Raw genomic sequence first — 26,307 nt, 5'->3', positions numbered from 1 at the left:
CTGAGCCTGTCCTGAGCCTTTCCCGGCATCAGCATTTTCTTTGTTGGGCGTTATAAGGGCCCCTGTGTGCACTGACTGCTCTGACATTTAAGAGCAGATTTGAGAGTGCAGTCAGAGGTGTGCAGTCATTGCCTGGATCCCTTTCATGGACAAGTTGGTTAACCTGGTGCTCCTGTTGTTTTCTTCTCACTTCTCTGTTTCTGATGTAATTGAAAATTCCTGATTGTGTGCTGTTTGCTTTTCCTGACAGCACTCTGGTGGTGTGTAACCTGCTTAGTGCTGCTCTGCTTGGGCCCCTCAGTATTTTAATATGAATTTTGGAGCTTAGTGGTGCTGTGGCTGTGGCTGAATACAGTCAGCCCCCAGCTGTATCAACCAGAGGAAGCACCCTCTGGACAGCAAGTGAAGGAGTGTTGAATATCATCTTTATGGGAATTACCAGGGAAATACAGTGTTTTCCTTTAAGTAGCTTGTGATTAATCTGATTTAAAGCGAGGAAATCTGCAAGATGCCCGTCTGTGGCTGTGGCAGGAGCGCAGTGTGTGTCAGCCAGACCCACCATCCTGGCATCTGAGATAACGCCTGTGCCAGCTCACCCGGGACCAACAAAATCTCAGCGTCAGCAAGCAGATGGCTGGAAAGGAAGCGTGGAAAGGGCTGAAATTCCCCTGGCCTTGGCCGTCACCTGTCCCTGTGGCTGCACACGCAGCTGGCCTCGCAGCTGAGTATGCGCCGTGCCGGGCTGGCTGCTGCTCCCTTCTCCTCCTGCCTGCCAGGAATGGATGGAGGGCTGTGGGTGAGGAGAGGGTGATCTGGGCAGGAGATGGTGCTGGTGGCTGAGAGGAGGAGGCGGTGATGCTCGGCGGAGATGCTGTGTGCCCGGCAGCCAGGTAGTGCAGAGGTGGAACCAACTCGGTGCTGGGTTTCCTCGCTTTGTCCTTGGGAAGTGGAGAAAGAGGCTTGCTGTGCCATGGAGCTGGAGCTCCTCTGGAAGGCTATGGGATTTGGGAGTCCCTGACCTGCCCTGTGTAATGCCCTACACCCCAGAAAGTGAGCTCTGGGGTGGGGAGTGCTGGCATAGCTGGATTAGTCCTTGATGGCGTGGGCTGGTGGATCTGGTTACGGCAGGATGCTGCGGCTGCGAGATGTGCTGTAAGTGAATCCCCAGCCCTCTGTTTTGCTGGAATTACAGTTTCTCTCAAGGAAAGATTCTGGAGTCACGTGGTCTCTTCTCCTTGCTCTGCTGCACTGCCTTCACTGGTACCTTGGGAAATGGGAAGGGAGCTGCTGGCAGCAGCGGGGTCCTGCCTCCGAGGGCGGTGAGCATGGAAAGGTGGTGGTGTCAGGGAAGGGACCCTGGGGCATTGTCCACCTCACCCCTGCATGCCCAGATGGGGAGTGGATTGGCATGGGTGTCATGCTGGAGGCTTCTGCCATGATTTGGGTAAAGCCAGGGCTTGTTCTTGCTACTCCATCCCTGCTTTCAGCTTGTGCTGTTGCTGCTGTCTGTCCCAGAAAATCTCCCTGCAGCTATGGAGGTGATGGGGCAGCTCTGTCCTGCTGTCCCAAGCTGCTCTTAGACCCTGCTGATTCCTTGTCCCTTTCTTGGAATATTCTGCAGAAGCAGGACAGAAAATAGTGAGCAAAGTCCAGAGTTTGTCCTGGTGCATCTCCTTCTGCCTGGGGCAGGTCATGGTGTGCAGGAGGGGAAGGAATGGTGATTTCACAGCCCAAGGAAGGTGAAATGTTGCATGGTCTGTGCATCCTTCTCCCCTCCTTTAGCACTAGAATGGGATCATGATGCCAAAGCAGGGAGGTGCAGTGGGGGCAGCTGTGAGCCCATCTACCACCTCTGTATCCTTATATTTAGTTTTTAAATTTTTACTTTATTGTATTTCCCCATTGTTAGGAAGTGCTTGTTTGGCTCTGAAGAGGCTGGAAGTTCCTCCTCTGGCCAGAACAAGCCAGGCAGAGTCTCAGTGTTTGATTTTTAACTGCTCAGGCAAGGACAAAACCGCAGCGTGTGTGTGTGCGTGCGCCTGCTGGGGACCTTTGAACTGTCTCCATCTGCTCTGGGGCCCAACAGCATTTGGGAGGTGATTTCTCTCCACAAACCCCCCTGATGGCATTGTGACAGCAGCCTCTGAGTGATGTGAGGCTGCTTCCTCAGACTGATGCTGCCTGAGATGGGGACTGCAGGGTTAACTCTGGGACAGGTTGTCACTGTTAAAGAAGATCATAAATAAATGCAAAGTTTATGAGGCTGAAGAGTAGAAGAGGTGAAGTTTAAAGCTTTAAGTGAGAGCAGTAAGTGCTGCTTGTTGGAGTTTGCCCTGTGGTGGGTAAATAGTGAAGGGCTTGTAAAGGAGCTGCAAGAGCAGAGGGGAAACCTGTCTGTGGTCAGCTCTGCCTGTGGGCACCACCATGGCAGCATCTGCATCTTCTGGGTGGGGGAACAGCCCTTCCAGGTGCCAGGGCCCTGCAGACAAGCAGGAAGGGAGCACAGAGGGCTGGGGGTCCCTTTCTCTCTCACTGGGCAGGGGTACTCCCCTGGCACAGCTCTCATTATCACAGAGATGCCAACATCCCACCTGGAGGAGGTGTGGATGCAGCACCCCTGTGCAGCCCTGGGTTTTGGGTCCCAGAATTTGGGGCAGAGCTGATGCTGAGCTCCCCCAGCTCAGCAGCATTCAGGGCTGGGCAGTGGGGCTGGGGGAAGGAGGGGATGGAGTTTGCCCTTCAGTGCCAGCAGTGCCACGGGCTGTGCCCACCTTGGGGATGAGCCCTTCACCCCCAGGCTCACAGTGGCTGCTTGTGGGTGATCAGTAGCCCCAGGTAGAAGCAATGGCAGCAGCAGGGCAGGCAAGAAACCCTCATTAGGTGGCTGGATAAAGCCAGAAGTGCCCTGCGGGGCCTGAATACATTTGCATTGTAAGGCTATTGAAATCTGGTTGGGGTTTGTTTTCTTTCTATTTCCCTGGGAAGACACTTCTGTGCAGCAGGGCTCTTTGTTCCTCGGGTTCCTCCTCCCCTCCTGCCCACTGATATCTGTTGGGATCCCAGTGGATGGCTCTGCTCTGTCTTCTGCTGGATGCTGTCTGCTGTGGACAGCCCTGCAGCAATCACAGGGAGAAGCTTTCCTCTGTGCTGGCAGGGAATTCATATTCTCTTGGGTTAGAGAGAGGAGCCTGGGTTAGCCAGGGCAGCTCACTAAGTGTCCATCCATCCCAGAAAGTGGCACCTTTGCCCCCTTGGTTCGTGGCACTGCTGGATTTTCCTCCCACTGGAGCAGTGGCCAGGAGCCTGCCTGAGGGAACACACAGAACTCACCCCATCCCCAAGAGACACAGAGCAGGCTTGGTTTTCCCACCCCAAATGACTTTATCAGTGTTTGCTGAGCAGGATAATTGGCGTGTGTAGATCAGTAGCAGCAGCACTTCTGGCTCCCTTGGCTGTAGCCAGAGTGGAGCCTGGCCAGCCTAAGCAGAATCCCAGGGGACTCCTGCAGATCTGCCTCCAGATAAGTCCCAGCTGCAAAGTTCAGGGATTGTTTGAAGATCTGGCAGATAGGGAGACCTTTGTGTTGGGACAGGCCTTCTGCCATGGACAGTTTTTGTTCCATGGATGATTTTTGTTCCGAGGCTGTGAACCAGCACCTCCTCCTCCTCACAGCTCTGGGGCAGATACAGAAGAGAACCACACTGCCATAGCTGGCCCAGGCCTTCACCTGAGGAAAAACGCTTTTTCTGACCATCACCTTTCACTCCTTCTCCATCTGGTGTTTTGAGAGGCCAGGGGCAGTGCTGCTGTGGCCAGGTCTCTGCCCTCCTCCCCACTCTTGCTTGGCTCTGGCACCCTGCCTGGCACTGCCCTGAGGGCAGGATGCTCCAGGTGACCTCCCTGTTCTGCAGGCACCTCCAGCTGTGCCCCAGTGAGTGCAGCTTGGGGCTGGTGCAGCACAGACCTCAGGGTTTCAATTCTACAGGGAAGAGATTCTGGAAAAGAAGTTTAGTGCTGGACTGAGGACCTGCTGTGCTCCTTGGCAGGGAGGCTGGAAACATTTTCATTTATTCCTCTCTTCCCTCTCTGCAACCTCTGGCAAGAGGAGAGGGTGAGCCTGGACCTCCTGAGAGCCCAGCAGAGCAGGCACTGAGGAGCTGGGGAAGCCAGGCTTTTCTCTGGCATCTCCCACCTCAGCCCCAGACCCTGCAGCCCTGGCTGTGTTCATGGTTCCAGCACACAGAGATTTTCCCTCTCCCAAACCAAAGCACTCTGGCTGCTCTTTCAGTCCTTTGCTGCTTTAGCCACTTGCATGGTGCTCCCCAACCTCACTCTGCCATTCCATTCTTCTGTTGGAAAACACTCCCAGTGCTGGAGGTGCAGGTGGCTCTGGAGCTGCTCTCTGGTTGCTGTCAGCCCTGGGTGCCCACCACCAGCCCTGGGTGCCCACCACCAGCCCTTGCCCAGCTCTGGGGCTCCTGCAGCTCCTGTGGCTGTGACTGGAGGACTCTTGCACAAGAGCCCAGGAATAGCAATGTGTGGGCTGGCGGGCAGGGGCTGGGCAGATGCCAGGCAGACAGCCAGACACCAGGCAGGCTGTGCAGGGCTGGCTGCTGCTGGGGAGGAATGGTGGAGCTCAGCTCCCAGCTCTTGCTGCAGGGATGCTCCCAGCTGGAGCTGGGGGTGGTTTCTGGGGGTTGAGAACATGGTTGGCAGCATCTCCTCACCCAGGACTGGTCCCTGTCATCGAGGGCTGATGGGTGTCAGGGTGGGGGTGGGTGCTCCCCCCAGCCATGGGGAAAGGAGGAATGTTCAGCTGCTTTGCAGGTTTTGAGGTTTTGTTGTTGTTGTTGTTGTTGTTTTTGCAAAGGTGAAAAGAATATGAAAACCAGACTAAAAATATAGCCCAGCAGTTTGGTGGGCTGGTTAGTGTGGGCTGTGCAAGGCCAGCTGCCTGGGTTAGTGGTGCAGCACAGGGTGATCCTGATTTGGCCTTCCCAGGACACTCACCCAGCTCTGGGGCACTTGCCTGCTTGGTCCTCCTGGCTGTGGCACTGCCAGGAGCTGCTGTGTGGTGTCAGGCTGGGGATAACCAGTCTGGGGAGGGCTCCAGGAGGTCTGGCAGCTCATCCAAGTGCTCAGCTCATGCCCTGTGTTGGATAAAGAGGTGGATGTGCAAAGGGGGCATGGAGAGGCTGGTGCCGTGGGCGGGAGTGGCCAGGAGTGTGTCTGGCTGGGGGAAAATTGTGGAAAAGCCATTCCCTGCCTGTAGGCAAGGAGCTGTGCATGGAAAACCAGCTGCCTGCTGCCCCCACAGCTCTGCAGCCATCATGCTGAGGATGAGCAGCTGCATCTTCTGTGGGTGCTGGTGCTGCTGCAGGGCACCCCAAGGCACCACAGAGTGTGGTTTCCTGCTATGAACGGGGCTGATGATCTCAGCTGAACCACTGTCACCTTCCTGACAGAGCCTTGGGCTCTGAGGGGCTGGGGGGTGCAGGAGTGTGGGGTTTGCTGTGGAGTGAGGGACAAAGTGAGGACATGCTCAGCTTGAGCCAAAGCAGGACTGAATGGGGGAGTTGGTGGGGGATGGACAGCAGCAGACTGTCACATCGTGAGCACTGCTTGTGTCAATGTCTTGGGGACAAGGGGAGTCTCAGCTCCCCGAATTACCAGGGATGGGGCAGGGGAAGGGTGGGAAGAGGCAGCTGTAGGGCTGCACCCTGTGCCCCTGACTCAGCAGGCTGACTCACAGCCCGTGGGTGCAGGAGGTCTGGATGTCCTTGCCATGCCAGGGCTGTGCTGGAGGCAGCAGTGGCTCCTCATCCTGACTGCCAGGTGCCAACAGCTGAACCACAGCCCTGGCATTGCCGTGTTCCCCCAAAATGCTGCACCCGAGCCTGTCCTGCACATCCCTGGGAGCGGGAATCAGGTGGTGGCAGTGCCCTGGCAGGGTCCCCTCAGGTCTCCCACCCGTGTCCTGGCGTCAGACGCTCCCATGGCTCTGCCTTCCCCGTGTGCCCGACAGAGCATCATCCCTCCTGCCCGGCTCCATCTGCCCCGGTGCCCGCTCCAGCCCTTCCCCGCGGGCAGGATGCGGGGGATGGAGCCGGCGGGGGATGGTGCCCGCGCTGCCGGGACGGGGCAGCGCTGCCGGCACAGCCTGAACCAGGGCAGTCTTTGCACTTGAACGCTTGGCTGGCGCCCTGACATATTGGGGTTGATGACTCTGGCACTTCGTATTTCCTTTGGCTACACGCATGGGGAGGGCGGTTTAACCCTGCCTGCCCACGTCCTGCTCTGCCAGCCCCTGTGGTGTGGGGCAGGGCTGCTCCCGGCTCCTGCAGGCCCTGCTTCCCAGAACCAGGGGGAGCAGGGCTGGGATGGGAAAAACCTGTGTCCTTCAGCTGTAGTGATTTGAGGGGCTGGGGAGGTTTTGCTGTGGAATGGGCACAGCATCCCCAGGTCACAGCAGGGAGACTGTGGTGGAAGGGGGGATGCAGCCAGCTCCCCCTTTCCCCCTGCTCTCCTTGGGGTGGCCGGGGAGAGCAGCCACAATTGCTGCTGTGCCACCACCACCATCCCCTCCTTATCCTCCTCTCCTCCTTGGTCCCCAGACCCCTGCGGAGGGTCGGCGTGGCTGCGTGCGGGGGACGCTGGGCTCGGCTCCCCCCGGCGAGGCAGGGGCGGGAGGCGGGACGCGCTGCCATCGCCAGGCGGCACCTCCTTCGCTGGGCACCCTTGGCAGCAGCGCGGCCGTGTGCCCGTGTGTCCGGCTCTGCCATCCAGCCCCCGCCCGGGCCCGCGGCCCCCGCCTCCCGCCCGCGCCCAGCGCCTTTGTTGTGAGATGAGAGCGGGCTGAGCGCCGGCACAGCCCTCCGAGCATGGAGCCGCTGAGCCACCGCGGCCTGCCTCGCCTCTCCTGGATCGACACCCTCTACAGCAGTACGTGGCCTGGGCTGGCGGGGGGGCGAGCGGGGCGAGGGGCTGGGTCGCCCCTACCTGTTGTGTAACGCTGCGTCGCGCTGGGCAGGGATGCTGTGCCGGGGAGCCGGCGCTGGGCAGGGGGCTGGCGATGCTGGCAGCGGCTTCTGCTCCTTTCCGTGAGCATCCCGCGTGCCCCGGTGGCAGGACGGGGTCGCTCCGGCATCCCCCAGGCTCGGGGGAGCCGCTGCCTGCTCGGGGGGCTGCGTGAGCCGCACGGGTGGCGGTGAGCGGGCGGCTGGAGCAGGTCGCTCCTGACAGCTGGCACTGCCCGCAGGGCGCTTTGGGGCTGGGGATGCTTTTTGGCCGCAGGTCCCATTGCTGTCCCTGTCCCTCTCCCTCTCTCTTTCTCTCCCTCCCTGCGATTTTCGCAGCGAGCTCCAGGCGCGGTGCCGCCGGTGCTGTGGCAACGCGGTGTCGGTACCGGGGGCCGGGGGCGTCCTGCAGCAGCCTGGGGGATGCGGATCCCCCCCATCCCCGGACGGGCGGCAGCGAGGAGCGAGCCCCGGAGCCCTGCCGGTCCTGGGCTCATGGCAGATATCTCAGCGGCGGCTACGGCAGCCAGGGATGTAGCCAGGGGATGAGGGAGCTCGGTCACAGGGTCCCCGTTGTTATTTTGGGGCAGATTTGAACTGCGTGGGCATCCACGCAGGGTTGAGGGTTGAGCTCGGAGCTGGTGCTGGTGGGGCAGCGAGGTTTGGCACGGGTGCCAAGGTGGGAAGGTGGGATGCTCCAGAGCATGCTCCGTGCATGGATCTGGCATCTGTCATGCCCTGGAGGGAGCAGGGGCCACCAAGGGGCACTTTGTGTAGGGCTGAGCCGCCTCCCCAAGCTTTGCAGCACGAAGCCTCTGCTGGCCACAGCCAGCAGCAGCTCTGGGTTTTGGGGTGGCTGTGCAGGTGTTTGAGCTGGAGCCCAGGGGCCACATCCAGCCCCAGCCTCTGCACCCTCCTTCCCAGCCATGCATCCTGCAAAGCCATGGCTCTGCCCTCCCAAATCCTGCCCAGCTGCCCTCCCCAAGGCATGGGGGAGGCTGCTTGGCATGCCCACGTTTTGGGGGATGCAGGGCAGGGTCCAGCCTTCATCACACTGGGCAAGGCAGTGGTGGTGTGGAGGAGATGCTGTTGTGTTGAGCCAGCCTTTAGCAGAGGCCCAGGGAGGCAGGTCCAGGGCCAGCTCACACATCTGTGTTGTCATGGTGAATTTTCACCCAGGGAAACCGTGGCGTTTCCCCAAAATCTTACAGGCTCTGTGTGCATGTTGGGCTTTTCTTGGAAGTGTGATGGAATGGGTGAGCATTGGGATGTGCCCACACACTGACAGGGTGTCAGGGAACAGCACGTGTCCAGTTGGAAGTGCCACCCTGAGCTGCTGTGACTGTGCTGGGCAGGAGCCAGCTGCTGTCCTTGGCTGAGCTCCCTCGTGGGGACCATTGTGCTGGCAGTAGCCTGGGTCAGCCTGGGAAGATGTGGCAGAGCAAAAACATTTTCATGGGGAAAATAATCCCTCGTGGGGATGTGTTCCTGGCCCTGTCACCCTGCTGGGGCCATGTGCCAGCTCACAGGGCCTCTGGTGGGTGTCAGCATCCCATGGGTGCCAGCATCCCTTGGTGCAGTGTGGGCTTGGATCCAGCTCAGGGCCCTGTCTGTGGGGTTGGGGCTACGAGGCTGGTTCAGGTTGGGGTGTCCTTGCCCCCCAGAGTGGCTCCCCTGGGTCAGGCTTCCTCCCTCCCCTCGGTCTCCATGCCTGGGGTGCAGCAGGAGGATTTCCAGTGCTGCTAAAAATCAGGAGCAAAAATAGCATTGAGTTTTGGCACGGGCACAGAACAGGCTGCAGGGGCAATGCAGCTGTGGGGGAGGAGGGAGGGAGGCACTGGGTTTGGGCTGCCTGGGTGGCAACAGCACCCACAGCCAGGGAGACACAGGAGACAACATTTCAGTGTCCCCTTGCCCCTCAGTGTCTCCCTTACCTGTCCTGGCTGCTTGGTGGTGCTTGGTGCCCCCCCTTTTGGGGGTGCTGGGGAGGTTTCTCTGCCCAGGCTCCCCAGGTGAGGCCCCTCAAACACACCCAGGGCCATGGGTGGCACAGCTGGAGCCGTGGGGATGTGGCTCTGTCCTGTGGGCAGCACAGGGTCCCTCTCCTTGGTGCCTGGTGGGCATTACCTGTAGATCTCATCCCGAGGTCTGGTCTGGGACTGGAATGTAGCTCTGCTCCAGCTGGTAGCAGCAGGAGCCAGGCCATTTCTGCAGGCCAGTCCCTTCCCTCTCCGTGCCACCTTCCCTGCACTGCAGCAGGTGTCACCTCCAGGGTCCCCAGCTGCCTCATTAACACTGTGTTCCTCATTACCTGGATGCTGAGGCACCCCAGCTGGTTGCCAGGACTGCCACAGTGACAGTGCCACTCTGGGTGTTCCCTGTGGTTAAACCCTGGAGCTGCAGACCTTGGTCATGGTGGAGGGAAGGTGATGGTACCTCATGGCCTCGAGCATGGTGTGAACCATCAGCTTGGCCCCTCTCTGCTTGCTCCCCCTTAGACCCCACCTGATGGGAAAAGGTGTTTGGTGAGAGGTTTGGGTTGCTCTGGGGCATTCCCAGCCTGGGGACAGTCCCTGGTTGAAGGGGCTCAGGGTGGGTGTCCTGGCCATCATGGGGGACACCAATGCTAATGAGTCTTGTGTTGCTCCTGGATGGTGCTGGAAGCATCACAGCTGGACTGTCCAGCACAGGAGAGACCATGGACAATCCCACCATGAGGAGGCAAGAGCAGGTTAGAGCCAGGGAACCCTTTTTTTCCTGGGGGTATTATGGGTGGGAGGGCCTATGGGTTGAAGGTAGGCTGCTGAGGGTGGCCCCACAACCTCTGAGGAATTGTTATCAGCTAATTGCTTAAGAAGTAAGGTCTGAGAGGGGCTGTGGTGTCCTGCCAGAGATGGGGGGCACCTGGCCCATATCACAGCTCTCCTCCAGCCCCCCTCAGGTGCAGGATGGGACTCCCTATCCCTCCCCTGGCTCTGGCAGGGCTCCTGGCCTGAGCAGGCTTTGCAGCGCTCTTTGATTTAAAGATTTATCCACTTTCCCTAGGAAGCAGGATGTAATATAATGTGCTGAGCAGTGTTGGTGGGAGCCAGGGGAGTCCTTGGTCTAGGGCTGGGCCAGGGCCCTGGGGAGATGGAGCAGTGGTGTGGGGTTTGGCCTGGGGAGGCTGATCTGGTCCCAGTGCACCCCGTTTTGGCCAGGGGTGTTAGCTGGGGTCTCCCCAGTGTCTGTGCCCAGGAATCTTGTGGGGATGTGGCTTCCAGAGATCCATGGAGGAGGAGAGTGAGGGGCTGGCCCGGGATCGGGGTGGTGTTTGGGTGAGCCCCCCTGCCTCTTGTGGGGGCTGCCCAGAGGATGGAAGGGGCTGGGGGTGCTGTCTTGACACCCCACGGACCCCCCTGCCCAGCCGAGGGCTCCCTTCCCCCTCTCCCTTTGTCAGCATCTCGGGGCTGCTGCAGCCACCTCTTCCCCGCCGCCCACCGAGCCCTGCCGTTTCCCATGGTGACAGGTGGGATTCACCCCCGGTCCTACGCTGCGCCCCAGGGGCCCGCTGCACACCCTGGAGGCACCCCCACCTGGGGCTCTGTCTGCCCGAAATGACTTCCCCTGGGCCGTGGGTGATGGGGGACAGTGGGTCAGCGTGGGGCACCCCAAAATGGGTGCTGTTCTGGGGGGCGGGGGGCTCATCCTTTGCTGAGGGTGCAGCCCCCCCATCGGGGAGCCCTTCTGCCGGGGGTGGCACTGCCCTCCGTGTGTGGGTCCCGGCGGCCTGGCACACATTTCCATGCTCTGGGTGAGCCAGGAGGACGGCGGCTGCGGCTGCCAGCCCAGCTCATCTGTCCCCGGGGATGGCACAGGGATGGTGACAGGGCACGGCCACTTGCATGGGGCTGGAGCGTCTGGCACAGCAGCTGTCCCTGTGCAGACGAGGCCGTCGGCCTCTCGGCTCCGTTAATTATTCAAATCTAGGGAAGTGTGTCGAGCAGAGGATGCCTGCGGGGCCGAGGATGCTCGCTGTGATGTGTGATGTCTTCTTGCCTGCTTGGCTGAGCAAGCAGCGAGGCTGGGCTGGGCTGGGCTGTCCGTGAGTGACCCTGACCAGGGTCAGCTGCCCGCGGGTAGCCACAGGCTGGGCTGGGTGGCCTTGGTGGCACACGGTGACCCTGAGCCGTGCCTGGATGCTCACGGCCACCCCTCTCTCACCCCGGCAGATTTCAACTATGGTGCGGACGAGTACGATGCCGAGGGCAACGAGGAGCCCAAGGCGCTGCCGGAGGGCTCGGAAACCATGCCCTACATCGATGAGTCGCCCACCATGTCCCCCCAGCTCAGCGCCCGCGGCCAGGAGAGCGGCGACGGTGTCTCGCCCACGCCCACCGATGGCCTCGGCACAGGGGTAGGTGCTGGGGGCTCGGGGCTCTGCACTGGGGGGATCGCGGCTCTGAGTGTCCGGCCCGGGTGTTTGTGGTGCTCTGCTACTGCTGTCACCGGGGGGACTGTGCCCGGCAGCCCAATTTTTGCTGGGTGCCGGGAAGCATCAGTTCAGGGGATGCCATGCCCCTGGGACACGCTGTGTCCCTGTCCCGCCGTGCCATGCCGGGGGCAGAACCAGGAGAGGACGGGCTGGCCGGACAGCGGGGTCCGGGCCGGGTGTGCTGGAAGCGGGGAGATCCCGGGGTCCCCAGCTCTGGAGCCCTTGGGGACAGAGTGCAGCGGCTCCGCCGGGCTGTCGGCTCCATCTAGTGGCACTTGGGGACAAGTCACCAGCAGGGGTGGGGACACAAGGTGCCCCCCCTCGCTCTGGACAATTTAGATGTAACCCCTGCTGTTCGCGGCGCGTCCTTCGGAAGCCCTTTGGTTTTCCAAAAGAGGAGGGATTCCCGGAGACCTGCGGGGAAAAAAGTGTTTTCTTTCCAGAATGTAAGTTCCCATAAAGGCCGGGAGCGGTGGGGTCCAGGCATTGGGCCCTCTGGGTGAGTGCGGGGAGCAACCGCACGGCCCCGGCTGGGGGATCCCCCGGCGCTGCCGCTGCCCGGGCAGCGTGAAAAGTGAAGTTTTATTTTTGTCATGGAAAGAGTTAAACTCCTGACCCGGATGCTGAGGCAGAAGAGGGAGAGGTGTGGCTTCCTCCCCGGGGTCGCCCTGCGCAGCATCGTCGTCCTGGCACCCAGTGCCCTTGGGGAGGGAGAGGAGGGTGCTGCCTTCTGCCACCGCCTCCCGGGGCTGTCCCTAAACCTCTTGGGCTTCGGGCTCCTTGTCCCCCCAGCACAGCCCTTCGAGCCCCAGCCCTGACACCCCAGTGCTGGGCTGTGAGCGCTGGGCTGGGACCCCGAGGCCAGCAGGGACAGCAGTGGGTGGCTCTGAGGGACGTTGGCTTGACCAACAGGATTTGGAAGTTGGAAGTTGGTGCCCAGTGCCAGCTCTGCTTCCATCTCTTTATCTGGAGCTGCTTGTGCTGGGGCAGAGCACTCTCCAATACCAGCACTGTGTGCCCACCCCCGCGAGGGGCACAGGCTTGTGTTTGTGTGGCTGGTGGCACAAGGTGCCAGGTTCACCCCATTGCTCTCCTCTACTGGGGCAGGACTGGTGTCACTGCCTTTGAGAGGGCTGGAGAGGGTTTCTGGTGAGGCATCTCATCTTGCAAGCTCCTGGGGCAGCTCTAACCATGTCTGGTGCCTCTGTGTGTCTGTGCAGACGCATCTTAATCCTCCCCATCCCACCTGGGAAACACGAGGTCATGGTGTGGAGTTGGTGTCCCAGCCCCTGCTTGGGTACTACGGGGTTTGGCACTGGGACCATTCCCCACTCCGGGGACCTGGCCGTGTTTGGCAGGGTTGTGGTGCAAAGGCTGAGCTGTGGATGGACACAGAGCTGGACACAGGTTCTGGAAAGTCCCTGTGTCTGTGTCACTGCCCACATCTCACAGCAGGAATTTGTTGCAGGCTCAGATGGGTGCAGGGAGAAGAGATGGCTCCTGTGGGCAGAGCACATGCAACCACTGGTTCCCCTTTTTCTTCTGAGGAGCCCGGGGGAAGCTGCAGAAACAGCTCTTGCATTAGTGTCCCCTCCTCCAGCCTGCTCTGGCCTTGTTTGCTAAGATCCACAGTGTCCCCCACAAGCATCACAGCAGTGCTGCTGTCCCCTTGTCCTGGCTGTGTCAGGCTGGGGCACCGGTGAGGTGCCAGCTGGTCCCTGCGGGATAAATGTGAACACACAGGGCTCAGCTCTGTGACACTGCCGCCAGTCCCCTCGGGGCAGGGAGAGCTCTGGGACCTTCTGGGGGTGCACAGCCGGGTCCCCATGTGGGACCTGGTGCTGCTGCTGCTCTGCAGAGTCACTTCTCGTTGGTGGTCTATGGACACGGGGCGGGCAGAGGGCTACAATAGAAGGGATGCTCTCCCATTGCCGGCGGGGGGAAGGCAGGGGACCCCTCCCCACGGCTCTTGCGGGGCAAACCGGCCGGGGAAGGCGGCTGCCGCTCGCCCCAGCCTTGACCACAGCGTGCTGCACCCGGAGCAGCCCCACCTCCGCTGCCGAGAGAGCAGCATTTCCTGTAGGAGCGCAGGGCGGAGCGGCGGGGCCGGAGCGGCGGGGCCGGGCTGGGGCGCAGCGCTCGGGCAGCGGCCGCCGCACCGCCCGCGGCCCGGGCCCAGCGGAGCCGCCGGGAGCCGGGCTGGCCCGGTGTTTGCGCGGCTGGCCCGGTGTTTGCGCGGCTGGCCCGCTGCTGGCCGCGCTGCCGAGCCCCGAGCCGCCGCTCGCAGCAGGCTCAGCAGCCCCGGGCCGCCGGGGATTGGGGAGGCCGGAGCTGGGTCAGGCTGGATGGAGCACCGGGGATCCCATAATGGCTCCTTTCATCCCGCGCTGGTGGCCGGCGGCCAGAGCTGAGTCAGGCTGGGACAGCTCAGCCGCGTGAGCCCCTTGCCTGGAGCCTGGTGGGGTCCCCTGTGCGCCCCGCTGCCCGGCCGGCCATGGAGGAGGAAGAGGAGGCCATAGGGTACCTGGATAAAGTGCTGGAGGACGAAGATGACTCTGAGCCAGGAACCCCCACCAGCCCCGTGTCTCCGTTTTCGGCCGGCGAGAAGGTGGGCAGCGGGGGGAGCCTGCTCCGTGCTGGGCAGTGGGTGTGGGGACAAGGGGCATCGTGCTGGTGTTGGTGATGCCCAGGTGTTGGAACAGCTGCTGGGGCGATGCGGTGGGTGCTTAGGGAGCAGAGCTGGGGGCAGCAGCCCCACCACACCCCCAGGAGTGCCTGTGGCCGGGGCACGGGGCAGGGCTGTGCCGGGCTCCAGTGAGGAGGGCTCAGAGCAGAGTGACCCCCCAGCTGTCCTTCCAGGGGGGAGTAGAGCCACACGTGCTGCGGGGTGGGAGCTGCGTGGCTCAGCTCAGCCAGCACCGGATGCTCAGGAAGGGGCTCGTTTTACACTCTGCCCCACTGCTCGGCCACCAGAAACTCCTAAACAGTCCCAAAACAGAGCTGGGGGGCGGGACTGGGGAGACCACTGTGCTGGCAGGTGTAGCTCAGCATCCTTCTCATGCCCACCCTGCCAGGGTGCCTGGGTGCTGGAAGAGGGCTCTGGCCCTGCTCTTCCTGGGGTCTCCTACACGGGGCAGCCACAAGGTCCTGACTAGGAGTCACTGCTCTGGGTCATGGGGGTCCAGTTGACATTGTCCCCGTGGGGTGTGCAGGCCCCGAGTATGGGTGGGCCTCTTATCTCCTGAGCTCCTGCGCAGGGCCCAGGCTGGGGGAAGCAGGAAGAGCCCGTGACTAATCTGTGGCAAAGAGCCCACGAGCTCCCAGTGAATAAAACTGGCCCCCCCGCGCACCCTCCTGCTGTGCTGGTCACCGTGGCCCTGCCTTAATGGGGCAGCCTGGCAGGGTGGGCACTGTGGCTGTCACAGCAGTGCCCAGGGCTGGCTGATGGACACTCCAATGGGGCAGAGAGATGCTCATCCTCAGCCATGCCCACCTTGGAGCTGTTCCCCCCAGGTGTTTGCAGCTGACATCTCCTCTGGCACTACAACCATGGGAAGAGGTGAGATGTGACCAATGTCCACCCCAAACCATCCTGAATGGCCCAGAGTGATTCCCCCAGGGCTCTGCTTGGCCACTGTCTGGGTGGCAGAGCCTGATCCTCAAGTGTGATTTTTAAAGGGAGAGGCCGAGGTATGACCAAGGATGGTGCAGGGGCTGGGTGTCCGTGCCTTGGCACTGAGGGTCCCAGAGCCCCCCAGCCCGACCATCTCCCTGCCATGAGGGTCACACCACAGCAGCATCAGTGCTGGGACGTGCCCCAGTGCCACTGGGCAGTGCCTGCTGGGGTGGCACTTCCCAAGGGAAACCTCAGCCGAGGGAAAGGGTGGTGCCCCATCACGTGGGAGCCACAGCCAGTGCCAAGCATGATTTCACTGGGCGTCTCTGGACTCTGCCCTGGGAGAGTCCTGCCATGCCGTGCGCCATCCTGGAGCGCTGCCAGCGGCGCCGGGCTTGTGGCCAGGGAGCAGGAGGGGAGAGGAGCCAGCACAGCTCCTGGCTTTCCCAGCTGGCTCCCAACAGGCTCTGCTGCCCACTGGGCACATGCCCACGCCTTGCCACGGAGCTCCTCCAACACTGCCCCTGTGGGGATGCCAGGAATGGGCTGGTGGGGTGAGGGGACTCCTCCTGTGCCACTTCAGGCTCCTTGCTGTGTTCTGCAGGGCGAGAGGGACGCTGGCAAAGGCCTGGAGATGCGGAAGTTGGTGCTCTCGGGTTTCCTGGCCAGCGAGGAGATCTACATCAACCAGCTGGAGGCCCTCTTGTTGGTGAGCACAGCCCCTGGATGGATGGATGGATGGATGGATGGATGGATGGATGGATGGATGGATGGATGGATGGATGGATGGAGTAATTCCTTCCTGGGTGGGAAGAAATTTCTTCCCCTAGTGACGACAGCCTGAGTGGAAGCAAAGCTCCAGAAGCCACACCAGAGCCAGCTTTGCTCTGTCCTGGCTGGCTACCTCTATCTGACCTCCCCTGCTGGCCATGTCCCTGTTTGGGACATATTTATAGCCCTGCTTCCTCTTGTGGACTTGCTGACCTTCATGGCGAGACACTGTTGCACAACCCGGGGTCACTGCTGCTGCAGGGAAGTCCAGGAATGCACCAGAGTGTCCCTTGGTCCAGCTGCCAGCCTTGGTCCATCTGTCCCAGGCAGCCCTCGCTGCCAGCTCAGATCCTCCTCAAGCCCAGTGTTCTCCTCTTAGCCCTCATCTCAAACTCTCCCTCCTTTGGCAGCCCATGAAGCCGCTGAAGGCCACGGCCACCACGTCGCAGCCTGTCCTCACCCTCCAGCAGATCGAGACGATTTTCTACAAGATCCAGGATATCTATGAGATCCACAAGGAGTTCTACGACAGCCTGTGCCCCAAGGTGCAGCAGTGGGACAGCAATGTCACCATGGGCCACCTCTTCCAGAAGCTGGTATGCACCTTCCCAGGGTCTTGCTCCATTTGAAGAGGAGAAGGGCTGGAGTTGTGATGAGTTTGGAGTTGTGATGCCTGCAGGGGCTGTGCCCTTGGATGACATGACCATGCTGGGGAGAGGAGGAGAGGCCAGGTTGAAGGGCTGTAGCTTCAGCTTCTGCTGTCTAGGCACTTGTTATCCCTCTGCTGGATTTTGGAGGTTTATGGAGGCAGGAGCTCCACCATCCTGCCCTGAGCAGGAGCCAAGCATTGAACGCCCCAGCTGGCTGAGAGTCCTGCCAGGAGGGGACAGATCTGGGCAGCGTCACCTCAAGGGCTGCCTGCCCCCTTGGGTGCTGTGTGGGGCTTCAGCACCCTGCTGGTGCCTGGCTAACCCCCACTCCCCACAGGCCAGCCAGCTGGGGGTCTACAAGGCCTTTGTGGATAACTACAAAATTGCATTGGAGACGGCAGAGAAGTGCAGCCAGAGCAACTACCAGTTCCAGAAGATCTCTGAGGTAAGCTGGGATGGAGCTGTGCCAGTGGGACAGGGCAGAGAATACTGTTCTCATGGCTGAACTGACTGTGTCTGCCCTCTGGAAATGCTCTCCCTGCCCTGCAGGTACTGTCCCCTAGGTCTGGGCCACTGGGGCTGTGCTGGAGGGCTGTGGTGTTTTGGGCATTGCAGGAGGTTGTCCCCAGCTTGTGCAAGCTCAGGTTGGACTCAGCCTGTGTTATCACCTCCCCATCCAGTGTCAGTAGGTGCTGGGCACCTGTGGCTCATCTGCTGCCAGCATCTTCATGCCTGGATCCCCTACAGAAATGGGGATCTCCACAGCTACAGCCTGGGCTCCCTTGAGCTGTTCAGCTCTGTGGCATCACTGCCATGTCCCAGCTGCTGGGCACAGCCAGAGCTGCTCCCAGCCAGGCAGGAACCTCGTTCCTTCACCCAGCACCCGTGTGTGACCTCCAGCATGGCCAGGCTGTGGCCAGGGGGAGATATCAGGGTGCAGGAAGGGTGGGGGGGACCCCATGACCTTGAGCCATGACCTTCCCCCCACCCCAGCCCCCCAGGGGCTGCGCTGATGGGCCTTTCCCTCCCTAGGAGCTGAAGGTGAAGGGCCCCAAGGACTCCAAGGAGAGCCACACGTCTGTCACCATGGAGGGTACGGCGGGCGTGGGGAGGGGGGCAAAGCTTTTTGTGCGTGCGGGTGAGTTACCGAGCCCTTTGTGCGCCTGGAGCCGGCAGGGAGAGGGGGGGTCGCGGCTGTTTAGGATGCTGGGGGCGTGCTGCAGCCCCCCACGCCCTGGGCAGCGCTCCTCCCCGCCCGGGCTGTGCCGGAGCCGTGCCGGAGCCGTGCCGCAGCCGGGCTGAGCCGTGCGGGGCGGCAGCGATGGCTGCGTGGGGAAGGGGCTGCCATGGAAATCCTCATCATTGTCCGGCTCTGCTGTAACTGCACCTATGGTGAGGTGAGGGGGCCGGCTCGGGTTTGGGGTGATGTCTGTGCCGGGGGGTGGGGGCTGCGCCGTGCTCTGCAGGCTGAAGTTGGAGTCTTTGTTCCAGGCTCGATTGAATCATCCTGGCTCCGGCACACGCAGCCATGCGCTCGCTGTCCCCGCCGGGCAGGGGCTGCTGCCAGCCAGGGGACAGAGGGGCTGGGGTGGGCAGGGGGATCCTGGGCTGGGGGACTGGGCTGTGCCGTGTGGGTGGTGATGGGGAGGGGTCCCCATTTGCCCCAGCACTGTGGGGCTGGAATGTCCATCTCCCCATGTCTGGGAGGAGATGCACTGGGCATCCCTACCTGCTGCTGGTCCCAGGGACTGTGTGCACAATGAGCCCATTGCTCCTCTGTCGTGCTGGGACAACCCCTCCCAAAACTCCCCCTGTGTGAGGGATTGTGTGCCTGTAGTGATTGCAGCAGGAGGGACCATCCTTCCTGTGAGTCTAGGATGGTGAGAAAGGGGGGACACTCTGCCTGTCATCTTTATCACAGAGCAGGGTTCTTGCTGGCTGTCACAGGGAGCAGGGCTCTTGTTTTACTCTCTGGCATGGAGCTGTGGGAGTTGAGCCTGGCATTGTCACCTCCTGAGCAGAGACCCCCTGCTCACCCTGTCTCAGGACTGGGTGCCCTGAGGCAGCACCCTCTGGGATAAAGGGGATGGGAACTCACCATGACTCAGCCCAGGGTGAGCAGGTGGCACCTTTTCCTCCTCTCCCACGGCCCAAAATCTGGCTGCTCTCAACCCTGGCAGTTTGGGGAAGTGCTCCAAAGTGAAGGGAAAACACAGGCAAGCAGCCTGGGGAGACACGAATGTGGCCCCATGAATGACAACACTGTGTGGGCTCTGTGCCTTTGCCTGCCCAAAGAGGTGGGGAGGAGGAGAAGGGTCTGTCTGCTTCCACTGAAATGTGCCTGTGAAGAGCCTGTGGGGCTGTTTGTTGCTGGGAGGGTGTGTGGCAGGAGAAAGGGGGTGTCTGTACCTCATGTGTGAGGTAGCTCTGCCCCCTGTCCTGGGTGGGCAGGGACTTGGGGCAGTGGTGTTGGGCTGAAGCCTTGGACTCTGTGCTCTCTGTAGGTGAGGGTTTTACTGCTGCTGGAGCAGCCTGGGCCCCCTTTGCACCCAGGGCTGGCTGGGGTGGTGCATAGAGGGGAGCACAGGGTGTCCCATGGGGTGGCAGAACCCGGTGAGAGATGGGACTCACAGCTGAGCCAAAAAGGAAACTGCAAAAGCTGCAGAGGGTGACGAGCGGCTCTTCCGCTGCACAGCCACCACACAGCGAGGGTGGGAGCAGCCTCTGGGGAGGCCCTGCCCTCCTGAGGGCTGTCCTGGGCTGCAGGGCAGCCTGGCTGTGGTTCCTCGTGCCCCCAGTACAGCAGGACATAGGGCTGTGGCAATTGTGGCTCCCCCTGCTCCTGGCATTACCACAGCTGTGCTGGCTCTGTGCAGGACAGATCTCACATGCTTGTGCTGCAGACCACAGGAGCTCTCTGAGCATCTGGGCTCCCCTCCTTGCCCCTGTGCTCTCTGTGGCAGGTGGCAGAGGGGCCAGGGCTCCAGCCCTGGTGGCTGCTGACACTTTCTCTCTCCCCTCAGCGCTGCTGTACAAGCCCATTGACCGGGTGACACGGAGCACCCTCGTCCTGCATGTGAGTGTGACACCAGTCCCACGGGGATGGTGCTGGGCTCTGTCTCTGCTGCTCCTGGGGATCTGCAGCTGTGGGCAGTGCTGCTGAGGGCTCTCCAGGTTGGGTGCTTTCAAGCTGCTAACCTGTGCCTGTGTCCTTCCAGGACCTCCTGAAGCACACCCCAGCTGACCACCCTGACTACCCGCTGCTCCAGGACGCCCTCCGCATCTCCCAGAACTTCCTCTCCAGCATCAATGAGGACATTGACCCCCGGAGGACAGCAGTCACCACCCCCAAGGGCGAGGTGAGCCTGTGGGGCAGGCAGTGGCTGGGCACAGGGTGAGGGCTGAGCCCTCTGCCAGCTCCTGGCTGGTGTCTCTGCCCTGAAGAGTTCCTTAGTGCCTGGGTAGGAGTGGGGGACTTGCTCCAGATACAGTTCGAGGTACAAGATTAGGGCTCTACCTGGGCCTTGCTGCTTGCTGGTGCTTTATTAAGCAAGGAGGACACGGACCTTCCCGTGCTCCATGAGGGGCAGGATTGTTGGCCTTTCCCCATGGATTATTGGCCTTTGCTCCCTGCTTGCTCTGATGGCAGCCCCTCTGCCCCACAGACCAGGCAGCTGGTCAAGGATGGCTTCCTGGTGGAGCTGTCGGAGGGCTCGCGGAAGCTGCGGCACGTCTTCCTCTTCACCGACGTGCTGCTCTGTGCCAAGCTGAAGAAGACAGCAGTGGGGTAAGGAGGGTGCTGGGCACGAGAGGGAAGGTGTCACAACCCCCTGTCCCTCAGTGGGCTGGGGGATGTGCCAAGGAGGGGGTCAGGCATCAGTCAGTCCCGTGCCTGGCTGCAGGAAGCACCAGCAGTATGACTGCAAGTGGTACGTGCCCCTGGCCGACCTGGTGTTCCCCTCGCCGGAGGAGTCGGAGCACTGCCCGCAGGTCCATGTCATCCCCGACCACGAGCTGGAGGACATGAAGATGAAGATCTCATCCATCAAGAGCGAGATGCAGAAGGAGGTGGGAGAAGGGTGTGGGGCTTGCTCTTGGGATGGGTGTCTTGCTGTGGATCAGGGATGGGACGTGGGGGATAAGGTCAGCTCTGGAAGGTCCTCTCTGCTCCCTGCAGAAAGCCAACAAGGGGCAGAGCCGTGCCATCGAGCGCCTCAAGAAGAAGATGTTTGAGAACGAATTCTGGCTGCTCCTCAACTCCCCTGCCATTCCCTTCCGCATCCACAACCGCAACGGGAAGGTGAGGAGGGCTGGGACCGGGGCTGGGACGGGGGCTGGGGCTGGGACTGGGACTGGGACTGGAGCTGGGACTGGGACTGGGACTGGGACTGGAGCTGGGGCTGGGGCTGGGACTGGAGCTGGAGCTGGGGCTGGGACTGGGACTGGGACTGGGGCTGGGACTGGGACTGGGACTGGGGCTGGAGCTGGAGCTGGGGCTGGGGCCGGGCTCAGCCCTGCCTGCACACAGCCTGCCACATCCCCCTCTCTCTTACAGAGCTACCTCTTCCTGCTCTCCTCCGACTACGAGCGGTCTGAGTGGAGGGAGGCCATCCAGAGACTGCAGAAGAAGGGTAAGTCTGGTGCTGCTGGGGCTCCTGGGCCCCCCAGAAGCCACAGGGAAGTCCTGGAGAATCCCAGCCTGATGCTCTCCAATCTCTATGACCAGCACTGGCTGTGTCCCTCTGAAGCTTCTGTCCTCTCCCAGACCTCCAGGCCTTTGTGCTGAGCTCAGTGGAGCTGCAGGTGCTCACAGGATCGTGCTTCAAGCTACGCACTGTCCACAACATCCCAGTCACCAGCAACAAGGACGGTCAGTGACCTGCTTTGCTTGGGATGATGCTGGGCAGGAGCTGTGGGTCCCTGAGCTGGTGCAGGGACTCTGCTGTGCAGGGGACAGCTTCCCACCAGGTGGCACTGCTGGAGCACTGTTGGGCTCCCAGGCAGTTCAGTCCCGGCTGCAGCACGGAGCTGCTTTTGGGCTCTCTCCAGCCCTTGCCGTGGGCTGGCCATGACCAGTGTGCCCAGAGTGAGACCCAGCCAGCCCCACTGGGAACCTCCCCCAGGACTGTCCAGCAGCAGGAGAGCTTGGGATGTCTGTCAGTGGGGGATACAGAACTTAGGGATGTCCCTCCAGGGCTTTGGGGGCATTTGGATGAGACTGCAGGCACTGTGCTTGCTGTGGCAAAGGCTGCCCTGGGGATGTCCAGCCCCAGGCCCTGACACAACCTCTGCTCTCCTGCCACAGATGACGAGTCCCCAGGGCTTTATGGGTTCCTGCACGTCATCGTCCACTCTGCCAAGGGCTTCAAGCAGTCAGCCAGTAAGTGTGGGTGCCCACCCTGCTGGGAAGAGTTGGGGTCCAGCACGTGGCCCTGCTCTGCCCACAGTGGTTCCTTGGGAGGTGAGGGTGTTCCTGGGGTGCTGAGCAGTGTCTGCTTCCCCAGACCTGTACTGCACACTGGAAGTGGACTCCTTTGGCTACTTTGTCAGCAAAGCCAAGACCAGAGTGTTCCGGGATACCACGGAGCCGCAGTGGAATGAGGTGAGGGAGGGTGGGATGCTGGGAGAGGACTGTGGTCCCCATTTCCCTTCAATGCCAGTTTTGGAGCTGCTCTGGTGTGCTGGGGTTGAGCCACCCTCCCTTCACACCCCAGGAGTTTGAGATTGAGCTGGAGGGCTCCCAGTCCCTGCGCATCCTCTGCTATGAGAAGTGCTATGACAAGACCAAACTCAACAAGGACAACAACGAAATTGTGGACAAGATCATGGGCAAGGGGCAGATCCAGGTATGCACTGGGACTTGTGGGCATCCTCTCACGTGAAGGAGGACTCCTTTGGGCCTGGCACCTGGGCTGGGAGGGTTGTCCTGGAGTGATGCCTGGGGTGGGCAGCTCTGCTTTTGGGAGCAGCAGTTGTGGGGCTGAAGGCAGTGAGGTGGGTGGGCATCAGGCATGGGGTTGATGGTCCTGGGGCACAGTGGCTGCAGGAGAAGGTGAGACAAAGTGAGCGAGGCCTTTGTTGAGGTGGCAAAGACAGACCTTCCCTGCAGAGGTGCATCCAGCCCCATCTGGGCTGGAAGTGTTTCTCTTCTGCTGCTCTCTGTGCCGTGGCCCTGGGGGGACACGGAGAGGGGCTGGCAGCTGCCCTAGGGAGAGCTCTGCATGTGCATCCCCCTGTCCCTCCCGTGTCCCCCTCTGCCACCATCTGCCTTCCCTGTGCCTCCATCAGCTGCTGTTATGGCAACGGGGGTTTCCAGGGCAACAGCTGGGCCGCCTCTGATTGGTGGTTGCCAGGCAGGAGGATGGCGGCCGGGGCTGCCCTGAGATGCTCCCAGGTGAGCAGGACCAGGGGGATGCAGTGAGGGCCCCAGACCTCACATTCCCCCTGCAGCCACCTGGGCCAGGCTGCAGGGGAGCCCAGGGCAGCTGGGACTGGGGGTGTCCCTGTGTTCTCCCGTGGGCACCCCAGGCTGGCTGTGCTGGGGACAGGGTCACGCCTGGGACACAGCCCTCGACCCAGGGCCACTTCAAAGGGCCCCTCATGGCTGCCTGCGCCGTGGGAAAGCAACTGAGGGCAGGTCCCAGGGGAGCAGAGAGAAGCATGGAAATGCTGCTGGGAAAGAGATGCTGTGGGGAAGCAGAATTGGAGGGGGCACAGGGTGGAAAGTGGGGGCTCAGCTTCAGCAGTGGCTTGTTCATACCTGAAATCACCCACATGTTGCCCTCTCCCCCAGGAAACAGTGTGGGGGTGGCATTGGGCCAAGTGGGAAGGCCAGGGCAGGGAAGGGGCTCGGTGTCCCGCGGGGATCAGTCCAGCTGCGCTCTCGGAAATAGCCTGGATCAACAAACATGAGTCATGCTGGGAGATGCGGGGGTCGGGACAGGGACAGCACAGCTCGTACCGCTCTGCAAAACTTGTGGGGGAAGAAAGGGAAAGAGAGAAGGCCCTGGGGCTGCTTATCCCAAGGAGGATCTGGATGGATGGATGGATGGATGGATGGATGGATGGATGGATGGATGGATGGATGGATGGATGGATGGATGGATGGCTGCCGTCACCCAGAGCCACAACTCAGCCTCTGCCCCAGGGCTGGGCTGGGTGACAGGGCAGGACAGCAGTGAGCAGGATGCTGCTTCTGGGGCTGTGGGCTGTAATCAAGCCCCAGAGCTTCCCCCCCTGCCTTCTCCCTGAGATTCTCAGACAGAGATGCTGCCCTGATGTTCCTCACCCCAGCTGCTCCCTGGGCTCATTATGAGTTGCTGCTGGTTCCACATAGCAGCACTGGCTGCTCAGTGGAAAGTTGTGACTCCTGGTTGGCATTAACTCTGTTTTGTTATTATTAACCCCATTCTCTAAGGCTGGAATATGCTGTGGTCAGGGTAAGGCTGCTCTGTTTGGGAGGGTCTCATGTCCCCTGCAGTGCAGGGCTGAGCCCTGTTCTGAGCTGTCCCAGTTGCTCCCAGCAGCTGGGCTGTGTCTGCTGGCTGCTGGCAGGGGTGTGTGGTGCTGTGCCAGCATGGCAGACGATGTTCTGGTGGGCAAAGCAGTCTGTGGGTGCTTGTGCCCATGGTGTAGAGGAGAGAGGCTGGATGTGGCCCCCATGTCCTGGAGGAGACAGGCAGTGGGTGCATGAAGGGGGTCTCAGAACCCCCTTCCTCATTTGATGCACAGGGGGATGTGGCTCTTGAAGCAGAGCCTGTGTTGTCATGGGCACGGTGCCTGCTGTACCCTCAGGCAATAGCTGCCTGTCTGTCTGCAGAGGCTCTGGCCGGGGAAGTTTGTGATGCTGGGGCACCCCAGACTTGCAGGGAGCCATAGTGATCCCTGTGTACTCCAGGGGCTGCTGAGGGATGGACTGGGGGGTGATCAAGTCCCCCCAAGCCTGCACCTCACCACATCCCTGCCTGTCAGAAGCAGCAGGCAGGGACCCTTCCAGGGCTTCCAGGACTCCCTGGCAGTGGGGCTGGCACAGAGTCGACATGGGGGTGACAACAGACCCCAAAAACCTCCTCGTTCTCCTCGCTGAGAGCAGGAGAGCCAGCCTGGCTTCTGCGTGGAGCCGGGAACACTGCAGCCGCCAGCGGCGGTGCCTCGGGGGCACCGGGTGCTGCGGGGTGGAAAACGGCAGAGGGAGAACGGCAGAGGAATAACTGCAAGGGGAAAACGGGGGAACGGCACGGGGAGAACAGCACAAGGAGAACGGGAGAACGGCACGGGGATAACGGCAGAGCGAGAACGGCACGGGGGGAGCGGCACGAGGATAACGGGAGAACGGCACGGGGGGAGCAGCACGGGGATAACGGCAGAGGGGGAACGGCAGAAGAGGAACGGCACGGGGATAACAGCGGATAAGGACGGATAACAGCGGCGGGCAGCCCCCCCGGCGCTCCCGAGCAGCGGCGGGCGGCAGGGCGAGAGTTAAACGTGTGGGGGCCGCCGGGGGGGGGCTGCCTTTGAGTCACTTCCTCGCAGGGGGAGGGAGGTTTTTGGGGCTGCCTCGCCAGCCTGGCTCACACCCTGAAGATGAGCCCTGGCCGCTGGCCGCCCCGCTGCCCCAGCAGGGCTGCCCTGGCCGGCCCCCGCTGACCTCTCCCCGCCGGCAGAAGCGATGCGGGTGCTGTGCTAGCCCAGCCGCGGGCACGCTCGTGTCGCCTGCCCGGAGCCGAAGCGGTGGCCGCGATGACGGAGGTGTTGGTGCAGCCGGAGGGCAGCCCCGGCCCCGGGGGCGAGCAGCAGCCCGAGCGCGGCGTGGAGGAGCCCGAGGGGAAGCGAGCCCCGAACACGGGCGCCCGGCTCTGGGGCAGGGTGCGCAGCAAACTGCTCCGGCAGAAGGTGCTCCGGGCGCGGGGGGTGGCTGCGGGGACACTGCTGGGCTCCGGGGTGGCTCTGATGTTCCGTGCTTGGTGACCGTGGCTTTTCGATACGGGGGGCTGTGTTGTTTGTGTGGAGAGCGAGTGCTGTGGGGTCTGTGCACGGAGCAGAGACGCTGTTTGGGTGCTCTGGGAGCTCTTGGATGCAGTTGGCAGCCTGTGAGGTGTTTGTTTTCCTCCTTCCCTCTCGCTGTGTGTGCTGGCAGGCTCCAGGCTGAGCTGTTTGCACCGGGGGTTCCTGCAGAGGCAGGGCAGGGAAGCCCCTGCCCAGCAATGGAGCTTGCCCAGGAGGCAGGGATGCTTCTGGGCTGGCTGGGGCCGGTTCCTGGGGTGCTACAGCACCCAGTGCCTGTGTCCCCCCTCTTGCAACCCGGGTCAATCCAGGCTTTCCCAGCTCACAGCTGTGTCGCAGCCACATCAGCCAGTGCTGCCGTCTTTGTGGGGACACAGAGCGCAGGGATGTGCACAGACGTGACAGAGGAGGGGGACAGCACCTTGCAGGCTGTCCCAAAAGCCGCGAGGGGGACTCTGGGGGTTTCCCTCGGTGGAGTCCCCGTGCCCAGGGAGCTGCTGGCAGGGGGCTGAGCTGTGGCCGTGGGCAGGGGCTGCCTGGGCCCGTGGGGGCTCGGTTTGGCAGCGGGGCCGCGTGTGACGCAGCAGCATTAACCTCGATTCTGTGCTCTGCACAGGGGATTAAGGGGCAGCCAGGGCTCTGTGGGGAGGCTGCCCAGAGGCTATTGCTGGGTCAAAACATGAAGGGGTTTTATTTTCCATGCCCATTGTGGCTGCTGGCTTCCCTGCTGGCTGCTGCCGGGGAGCCCTGGGGCTGCAGGGCAGGATGTGGCCCCGG

At 61.8% G+C, this 26,307-nt stretch overlaps 1 protein-coding gene across 4 annotated transcripts in view; it reads left to right on the top strand.

The window, feature by feature from the left end:
* Positions 1-26,307, top strand: part of ABR (ABR activator of RhoGEF and GTPase) — a 36,855-nt gene that overhangs the window by 1,861 nt on the left and 8,687 nt on the right. Inside the window, exons 1-16 of one of the 4 annotated variants that reach the window (XM_079325411.1) lie at positions 6,557-6,942; positions 11,228-11,412; positions 15,711-15,815; positions 16,288-16,473; positions 16,865-16,972; positions 17,560-17,620; positions 19,551-19,603; positions 19,746-19,886; positions 20,193-20,314; positions 20,430-20,595; positions 20,705-20,827; positions 21,083-21,158; positions 21,293-21,397; positions 21,833-21,907; positions 22,032-22,129; positions 22,242-22,373. In XM_079325411.1, the coding sequence (XP_079181537.1) occupies positions 6,882-6,942; positions 11,228-11,412; positions 15,711-15,815; positions 16,288-16,473; positions 16,865-16,972; positions 17,560-17,620; positions 19,551-19,603; positions 19,746-19,886; positions 20,193-20,314; positions 20,430-20,595; positions 20,705-20,827; positions 21,083-21,158; positions 21,293-21,397; positions 21,833-21,907; positions 22,032-22,129; positions 22,242-22,373 (1,797 nt within the window). In that variant the 5' untranslated portion in view covers positions 6,557-6,881. Of the gene's footprint in view, positions 1-6,556; positions 6,943-11,227; positions 11,413-13,559; positions 14,099-15,710; positions 15,816-16,287; positions 16,474-16,864; positions 16,973-17,559; positions 17,621-19,550; positions 19,604-19,745; positions 19,887-20,192; positions 20,315-20,429; positions 20,596-20,704; positions 20,828-21,082; positions 21,159-21,292; positions 21,398-21,832; positions 21,908-22,031; positions 22,130-22,241; positions 22,374-24,917; positions 25,420-26,307 lie in introns of those variants that run through there. The other 3 variants (XM_079325410.1, XM_079325412.1, XM_079325413.1) reach the window with 3 other exon arrangements.

The sequence above is a fragment of the Erithacus rubecula genome (assembly GCF_903797595.1).
Source record: "Erithacus rubecula genome assembly, chromosome: 22".
Lineage (NCBI taxonomy): Eukaryota > Metazoa > Chordata > Aves > Passeriformes > Muscicapidae > Erithacus > Erithacus rubecula.
Note: the sequence above shows the minus strand (reverse complement) of the source record. Positions and strands in the feature narration are given on the sequence as shown.